This window comes from Episyrphus balteatus, chromosome 1 (genome assembly GCF_945859705.1).
Source record: "Episyrphus balteatus chromosome 1, idEpiBalt1.1, whole genome shotgun sequence".
Lineage (NCBI taxonomy): Eukaryota > Metazoa > Arthropoda > Insecta > Diptera > Syrphidae > Episyrphus > Episyrphus balteatus.
This window is the reverse complement of record NC_079134.1, coordinates 164,336,628-164,346,015: the sequence shown is the minus strand read 5'-3', so window position 1 is coordinate 164,346,015 and position 9,388 is coordinate 164,336,628. Positions and strand designations below refer to the sequence as shown.

The window sequence follows — 9,388 nt, the reverse complement described above, 5'->3', positions numbered from 1 at the left end:
AGTATAAACCAAATTCGCACCCGTGTGCCGTCACAAAAAAGAGGTGTGCCTACAGAGGGTTAAAATGCAATACAAAAATCAAAATCGTTAAATAATTTTTGGAAAACGAAGTTTTAAAATAAATTTGGTTTCCCGTATTGTAGGAATTTTCAAAAAAAAATTCATTTATTTTTTTAAATCCAAAAATTATTTATTAAATTTATTAACTTAATTTTATTTTTATTTAATTTAATTTTTGTTTTATATTAATACTTTTGTTTTTTTTTTATGAAAAATTTCGTTGAAATTGAATTTGGGAGGAATTCAGATTAAAATAAAAATATGGCAGGTATCTATCGTAAATATTGATTTCACATTTTTTTTTAAATAGAGCTTTTCTAAAAACTGACATTTGAATATTTTGGCAAAATCGTTGGAGTGTTCTTCGAGAAAATTAAACTTTTCCAACCCCTCTGGAGAGTCTACCAAGTTTGACAGACAGACAGACAGAAGGACAAGCTGCATTATTTAGATACCATCGTAATGCCATAAATGATAATTTTATAAAAATTGTATTAGGGATTAAAAAGTTCAAAATTCTGAGAGCCTTTAGTTGGCCCCTCAGCATATTTAGCTTGGACCATTTTTGGACACTATGTATTTTGGAGGAAAATATGTTTTTTCTGGAGATAATGAAGTAGGTAGTACCTAGTTATAAAATAGATGTAATTGTTGGATTTTACAAAGGAAGTAAAAATGAAAACTGTTTGGAAATTTCTTAAGAAAAAGATTGTTTTATTGTGTGAAAAAATATTTAAATTTCATGATTGATGATTTTGTTGGTGATCATCTGGATTATTAAATGGTCAACAAATAAGAAGAAAAATAAAAAAACTTTCAAATTTTCCATTCGAGGGCATACAGATGGTATTGCGCACAAATATTTATACGTGTATATGCACCATTATATTTTTTGAAACGAAGCAAAATTGTATGTAAACGGTTCGATAGAATTTTCGTGTATTTTTATTTTAAAGCTAGGCAGTTCTTCTAAAAAAAACTGATGCACTTCTTATGGGAGAGAATTTTATAGATTTTTTCCGAAAAAAAAATATTTTTTTATTCACCACAGCTGTAAACCAAAACCGAAAAAAAATAATGCTCACCACGATTTTTTTCTCGTAAAGCAATGTGCATCCCATTGTTTTTGCGAAAAAAAAATTTGTTCACCACTTGTTTTTTTTATCAAAAAGAACTGTATACTAGGCTTAAGCGGATAAAAAAATTTAGATGTTGACAAAAAAAAACCTCAGCCATCTTCCAATCTTGTAGAAGTAACGATTTGAATGAGCAAAATTGTATTTTTACATGGTTTTGCTTAAATATTCAAGTTTGGCTGTCCAGGCTCAAAAAAAAAAATTGACTAAGAAGAATATGCATGCAATTCAGATGGTGCTCTCAGCACATCAACACGCAATTAAAGAGATTATGTGAATGACACGTTTCATTCAAATAATCACAAACTTTATATTTCTGTGAAAATAAGTGGTCTTCTCTGTTTGATGCAAGTGCAGTTTGTAACAAGCTAACAAGTTGATCAAACTGTCACGACTTTTCAATGATATCACACTACAAGTATTATTATTCCTGCAATGCAGCAATGATGCACAAACTGGATCTTAAAAAAAGTATTTTTGTGTATCAGTTCTTAGAATAGAACATTGATATAAGTGGGTAGTTCTTCCCACAGGACAGGACGAAGATCACGACGCACGCACTTTAACTGAATTGACGAGGCGTTAATAATCTTGTCATTATACGAAGAAGATAAGTTTGATTTTTACATTCGAACTGGTTGCAAGATTATAGATTTGCATTCCCACGTATATAATTCAATTTTTCGCATATAAATAGACGGTCAATAATTCCTTCAGGAATAGATTCATTCAATCAGTCATAGTGAAAAGTTGCTTTATAGCTTCACGATTGGAATAAAAATCATCATCGGCATAATGAAAGTTAACATAGTTCTTAGTATTGTTGCAATATTTTGTACTTTTGCTGCATCTGAAGATGCAGCTCGTAATCCACGACAAGCCGGACGATTTGGGCCAAGTTATGGAGGAAGTTCGGGTCCAAATTATGGACCTGGACCGTCATCAGGTGGCAGACCCGGTGGCAGTCAAAGTATAAATCCTAGCTTGGGACCCAGTAATCGACCAACATTGACATCAGGATATAGTTTTGGTGGACCAGGACCCGGAGGCCCAAGTGGTCGACCATTGGGCGGATCTGTTTATGGTGTTAGTAGCAGTGGAGGTAGACCAAGCTTGCAAAGTGGACCGGGACCACGTCCTGGAACCGTATACAGAGGACAACCAGTAAGTTCTGGAAGACCTGGCAACAGTTACAAAGGCTAAGTCATAAAGTATAATAATTTTTTTTTTATGTAAGAACAATTTAAAAGCAATAAAGTTTGGAATTTCCAGCTAAAAGTTGTTAATTATTTTTTTTTCAAATAGTCACAGTAAAAAAAAAACTTTTTTTTGTTAATTCACAATAGTTGATATATATTTTCATAAAACATGTCACTTTGATTAACCATGATATCCGCCGCAACAACGTCCGCCGCCGCCTCCATGTCCTCGTCTATATCCGCCGCCGCCCCCATGTCCTCGCCTATATCCTCCGCCTTTCCCACCATATCCTCTTCCACCGCCACCATGTCCTCCTCCTCCTTTACTGTATACTGTAACGACGTATACCATAGCTGTGGGTCTATGCCCGCCACCACCGCCACCATAGCTATGACGTGCTAGCCGATTAGATTCTGCTACATGTCCTGTATTTGCATCTGCATCGATCAATGCTTCCAGAGCAGATAATACCTTAGGCTCTTGCGAAACGTCATCTTTTGGAGCTGCTATTACAACCGATGTTACTATTGCAAGTACAAGGTACACGAAAACGAAATGCAAGTGCATTTTCAGAAAACCAAAAAAAACCGTTCCGACTGTCAGTATTATTCTGATCTAAATGAGTTTTTTGTCACGTCTTTTTATAGAAAATTCTTAAGTCGCAAAAAAGCTTCTAAAAGGTTTAAGGGGGATTCAAACTTATTTATTCTTGAATGATTTTTTTATAATTTTTGTAATATTTTTCAAAAGAATGCAATAGAAGAGGGATAGGTCACACAGGTAAATGATGTTTAAGATTCTACGTCATAGATAAAATGAACTGATCACGAATTTTAGTTTAAAAGCTTAAAACTTACAAAGCTTGAAGTTAAAGATTTGCGTGTCGCATTTTGCGATTTAAAATAAGAAAAAATAGACAATACCCCACACAGATAAATTGAATTGTCAGATTCACTTTTTCGTGTTTTTTATCATCCTGGTGACATCTTTGCGATCAAAATCTTGATTTGGCGAATTTTCTTATGTGAATGCAAATTTTCCATAACTATATAGAAATGAGAAGACTGACAAGGTTTAGAACAATATAACCAATTTTATAGAATTCAGAAAAATATGTAATTATTTTTAATTTATTACAAATTTATTCAAATTGCTTTATTATTTCATATTTTGTTAAATTATTATAAACAAAAAAACCCAGTAGCTAACAGTTTTGATTTTGAACAGAGATGATATGAAATTTAATTAAATAAGTATTTATCTGGCGTTCAATCGGGTGAATGCATTCTTAAAAAAATACTTTGGGCGTGAGGACCCTGCGATAAGTGTTTTTATTTAAAGTAATTTTATTCAATTTCAAGTGCGTTATTATGGCAACCATTAATAGTCCTATACTATAGTGCAGGCATGTCAAACATGCGGCCCACAGCGAATAATTTTGCGGCCCTCGACATTTTTAATAATTTTGACTTAAAAGACAAATTTTGAAGGTTTTGAATGAACAACAACAACTTGTGTGTGTTTACACCAAGTTCATAGGCTGGAGTTATAGCTATTTCACGGGGACCAACGCGATCATCAGACTCCTTTCAGTGGTGCTAAGTCGCTTATGTTCAATTAATTTTGAAAATTGCCCGAGCGAGGCTTGAACTCACGACCTTAGTTCGACTGAACTTTTTCGACAGTTTGTATTAAAGCCAAAATGAATCTTATTGAGCGCATTCACGAATGTAGTGACTACGTAGGCGAATTTCAACAAGCTTTTGGAATGTGAGTTTGCACTACAAAGGTAGTCAAATGCAAACTATCATATTTGACAGATTAAATCATGAAATAAAAAAAATTTGTGTTTTGAGTGGTTTAAATAACTTTTTTCTTGTAATTCCTCAATTTCATAATTTATATTTAAATACTGCACAATTAATATCATAATATGTTTATGCCTTTTTCATCAATTCCACCAAAAAATTTAAATTGAAATACAATTGTTTCCATCACACAGCTGACTGAGCAGTTTCAACTTGCTTTGAAGTCGAAATTTTTATACTACATCAGAGGGGAAATTTAAACTCATTTTTTAGTTGTATTCAGCCAATCAGAACGAGTTTACTACGTGGGATCAATAGATTCGTGAATGCACCCATTTATGAGTTTGTTATCAGTTATGACCAATTAACATTCGAAATGTTCTAAAATTTATTTCGATCTGCGTACCAGGATTAAGGTAATAATTTATATTTTTTTTTATTTCACATTCAACCTTTTTTTTAATGAACAAATAAATATGGAATTTTTATGAAGTGGATATGACCGAATTTTATAAGTCTTTTTAAGTCTTTTTTTTCGGCCAGCGGCCCATCAAAATTTAGACCTCCCTGTTTTGGCCCCTAGTAATAATTGAGTTTGACATGCCTGCTATAGTGTAATAAGTATTCTCTGATACAATTTTGTAGGACTGAATAACACTATAACACTTGATAATTAGTTTTATTAGCGTTTTAATGTGTTTAGATGCCTATTGCATCGACGCAACGCGACAAGATGCGACACAACGCATGTATGGGACATGTTTGCGACACATTCGGGACATATTTGGGACACATTCGGGACATTTACGGGTTACGTTTGGGACATGTTCGGAGTACGTTCGGGACATGTTCGAGACATGTGCGGGATATACCAGGGATCTTTTATGTTTGAATTACCGGGCCTATAAGCCATGTTGTCGCTTACTTTAGAATGACGAGAAAAGCTCGATATTTTAGAAGTGACATGACAATCTCAAAATAATACGACCCAATAGTTTTGTAGAATCTTGATACTTTACTGCATTATATCTCTAAAATGGCATTTTATTCTTATTTTCAACAATCAGTCCTTTGATTTTATTAAAAAAAATCCTATTTATTCAGTTCAATTATTTTATGAAAGAACTATGAGTTAATTTTATTTAAAAGAAAACAATTAATTTACTGTATCCCACCCGTGACGAAAGATTGTCCCTTTTATAAGGGAAAAAAGAAATTTCGTTCAAATTCTATTTGATGTAAGTTTGAGCTCAATCTTTGCTGAAAAATTTTCTAAGAAACAGTCATATTATAACCATTTAGTAATTCTCCTAAAAATATGCTGCATTTTTCTTTTTTTCAAACGACTGCTATTTACCTATCAGTCGTTAACACTGAGTCAACTGAAAAAACCAAAAATTGCTTCATGCATTGTTTGTGGGCATTGCGCGTGCAGTGATTATGTTGATTATGTAGGTACTCTTCAAAAAAAAAATATTGTATCTCATTATCCCACTGTGTTAACGGTGATATTTCAATAAAATATAAAAATTAGAAATATTTACTCCTCAGGTACTTAATTTATAGACGTCAACATCTTGAAAAATGTTATTCATAAAGAAAATATTTGCATAAATTGTTGTTCAAATTGATTTATCTTTCAACTGTTTGTATTGTAATTTATACTTAATTACCTTTGTTTACAATCCAGACTATAAAGAATGTTAAAACTCAAGGAATACAAAAAAAAGAACAAAACACATCGAAATATAATTTAAAAAATAAATTTATTTGCACTGTATCATGTTTAAAACACTTATTTCTAAAAAGCTTATCCGTGGTGTCCGTGATGTCCGTGATGTCCATGATGTCCATATCCTCCATGACCATAGCCACCACCATAACCGCCATATCCTCCATATCCTCCATGTCTAGCCAATCGAGCTGATTCATTTTCATGTCCAGTTTCACTATCCACATCAATTAATGCCTCCACCAAGGGTGACACCTTTTGGACCTCCTCAGCTTCTAATATCACTTCAACTGGAACTGCCAGGACAGATGTGGCAAATACGGCCAAACACACAAAAGCTATTACGTACCGCATCCTTGTTTCAATTTTTATTTATTTTTATAATAAATTTAAATCGCCTCAACTTTAACTTAGGTTCTGATCTGATGAGATTTGAAAGATTCTGTGTCTTTTTATATGAAATCTGTCCTCAAATATTAAAGCCATTATGACGACTATTCTATTGAAGTTGTTCCCCGGAATGCAGATGTGCAAGTGTGTACATTGGAGAGGAGAGAGGCAATACACTCATTCTATTTACTATACAATAAAAATTAACAAAAGGCTTAGATGCGAAAAAATAATTTAAAGACTGGCTTCAAATTAAAGTCTTGAATGAATCAGAATACTATAAATTCGTAGTTGAAAGCTATACCCAAAACGAGTAAAGGGGCAACGGTTTATTTGCTGCTGTCTGGGATGTTTGTGTAAGCTATACACAGCTATAAGTTATTGTTTTTTGTTAATTTTTTTTTTTGTGGCACGTGTTTTGGCTTATATCCAATTTGCCTTTCAAGTCCAGTCATTATATCCATTTGGAAATGTAAATGTACTGGTAGGGGTGCTTAGAAAAACTTAACTCGAAGTTTTCGATCAACATTTTCGCCATTTGGAAAATTAAGGTTACAAGATATGAAAATTTGTATTAAGTATTTTTTTGTAGCTTTTTCCATGTTCTACATAAAAATTTTTTGCGTATCATACATCGTTATCAAGAAATCGATCGAAAAAATCCAAAAAAAAAATGCTATTTTTTTTTTGCCGCAAAAGTCTCGCACAACACCGCCAAGCAAGCCTATGTGTTTATTAAATAATGAGAAGAAATTGGTAATGGTTTTTTTTCCACCCATTTTTTACTTGCTCTATAGGGCAAGTATTGGTTTCGTGTAGAAAAAAAAATCGAGGTTTTAATCAAAACCAACATTACGATGATGGAGAAGATCAAAAAAGTGGTTTTCGTCATGCCGTCCGTCGGTCTGTGCGTCTGTGCATCCATCTGTACATGGAGCTAGGGCCTAAACGGATGGATGGATTTGCTTGAAACTTGGTACAGATGATTTTTACGTAATTCCCTAGGACCGTTTTTTTTTATTTTTTTAATATCTCCAATTTAACGCATATCTCCCATATAACGTTTTCGAGGTATTTCAAATTTCTCGAAAACGGCTCTAACGATTTCGTTTAAATTTGGTGTGCGCAGTACTCTTATTGATTCTAACAAAACTGCGTTTTTAGTTTTTCTCAAAAAATGCCGAGGGCGGAAATATGGCATATATTTCATCAAAGCATAAGTCAACTTTTTCAAAATTCACAGACATCATAGGTATTGAAGTGTAAAATGTAAAAAAAAATTAAAAAAAAAAGTTTTTTCAAAAAATATTTAAAAAATTGAATTTTTTTAACTTTCGATTTTTTTTTGTTTTTATTTTTTTTTTTCTCCATAAAATCTTAAATTTCCAATAGATATTTAAGATAAAGATGTTTTGAACTACAAGAGCAAGTACGTGCGACCCAGTCGCGCATTTTATTTAACTAATACATACAGTATATCTACCTTCTAAAAAATTTTATCTAAAAAGTTCAAAACAATGGCGCTTTTTGTATTGAGTGCAGAGTTGTAAAAAAAAATACTTTTTTTAAATGCATTTGTTGTCCATTACAAATAAAAAAATATTTATTGCAAAAAAAAATATTGCAAACTGAAAAATAGTTGCATTGAAAATCAAATTTTTATTGCAAATAAAAATATTTTGCATTAAAAAAAAATTTGATTGCATTAAATATTTTTTTAAATATTCGTCGAATTTCTTTAAATTTTGGCTTTTTGACCATACATTAATATAGCAAGTTTTAATAAATTCGACGAATATTAAAACAAAAATATTTTGTTTACTGTTTACAGTTTTCGTGTGAAAAAAATAAATCGAGGTATTAATCAAAACCAACATTACGATGATGAAGAAGGTCAAAAAAGTGGTTTTCGTCATGCCATCCTTCGGTCTGTGCGTCCGTGCGTGCATATGTGCATCGAGCAAACGGATGGATGCATTTGCTTGAAACTTGGTACAGACGTAATTCCCTAAAACCGTTTTTTTTTTATTTTTTTTAATATTTCCTTTTTTAACGCATATCTACCATATAACATTTTCGAGGTATTGTAATTTTGTCGAAATCGGCTCTAACGATTTTGATTAAATTTGGTGTACGTAACAGTCTAATTGATTCTAACAAAACTGCGTTTTTAGTTTATCTCAAAAAATGCCGAGAACGGAAATATGGCGTTGCCGTTTTTTGCAAATATTAACATATTTTTAGGGTTCGTATATTTCATTAAAGCATGGGCCTATTTTATTCAAAGTTTACAGACAGGTATTTCTTATCATTTTAAATTGTTAAATGTAAAAAAATTCTTTAAAATTACCTAAAAAATTAATTTTTTTTCATTTAAATTTTGTTTTTAACTTTTTTTTCTCGAAATTTAACAAAATCATAAATTTCCAATAGATATTTAGTATATCGATACTTTGAACTTCAAGAGCAAGTTCGTGCGACCAAGTCGTGCATTTTGTTTTTATTTGCAATAAATATTTTTTTTTTAACTTCAAAATGAATTTTTTTCAATTGATATTTTTATACCCCTGACTGAGTGTGCATTTGGTAATTTGTTTCAATCTATATCAAAATTGCAAACTCTAAGCACGGTTGCCACTCCTAAAAAAAAATTCCTATCAAACCTCCTCAAAAATCTTACCAAACACCTACCAAAATCAAAAACTTCCGAAGTTAAAAAAAAAAATAAAATCATTAATTGTTAATATTTTTGGTAGGTAAAAGTGTAAATTTATAAATGTTTTTTATTATTTTAACGCATGTTTTTATTATATACAAGATCTTGATGATGAAGCAAAAAGGTCTTCGAAATATATAGATTACAAACAAATAAAAAAAAATTAATGGACTTTAAGAAGAAATACAAAAAGGTAAAATAAGAATTATAAGTACTTAATTCAGCAATACAAATGCACGAAATATAAAAAAAAAAACTTACAAAAACGATATAGTTTTTGGGTTCAAAAAAGTGTTTGTACAACCTTATGCTAACAAACAAGATTAGTTTTTTTTTATTTAAAAAA

At 31.5% G+C, this 9,388-nt stretch overlaps 2 protein-coding genes across 2 annotated transcripts; one reads left to right on the top strand and one right to left on the bottom strand.

Moving 5' to 3' along the window:
• The first annotated feature begins 1,991 nt into the window (after positions 1-1,991).
• Positions 1,992-2,399, top strand: LOC129911952 (keratin, type I cytoskeletal 9-like). Its single transcript, XM_055989992.1, has one exon. It carries the CDS (start codon positions 1,992-1,994, stop codon positions 2,397-2,399), a length of 408 nt encoding a protein of 135 aa, XP_055845967.1.
• A 134-nt stretch (positions 2,400-2,533) lies between these two features.
• Positions 2,534-2,987, bottom strand: LOC129917406 (uncharacterized). The gene has a single exon (XM_055997692.1). It carries the CDS (start codon positions 2,961-2,963, stop codon positions 2,577-2,579), a length of 387 nt encoding a protein of 128 aa, XP_055853667.1. The 5' UTR covers positions 2,964-2,987; the 3' UTR covers positions 2,534-2,576.
• Positions 2,988-9,388: the final 6,401 nt, after the last annotated feature.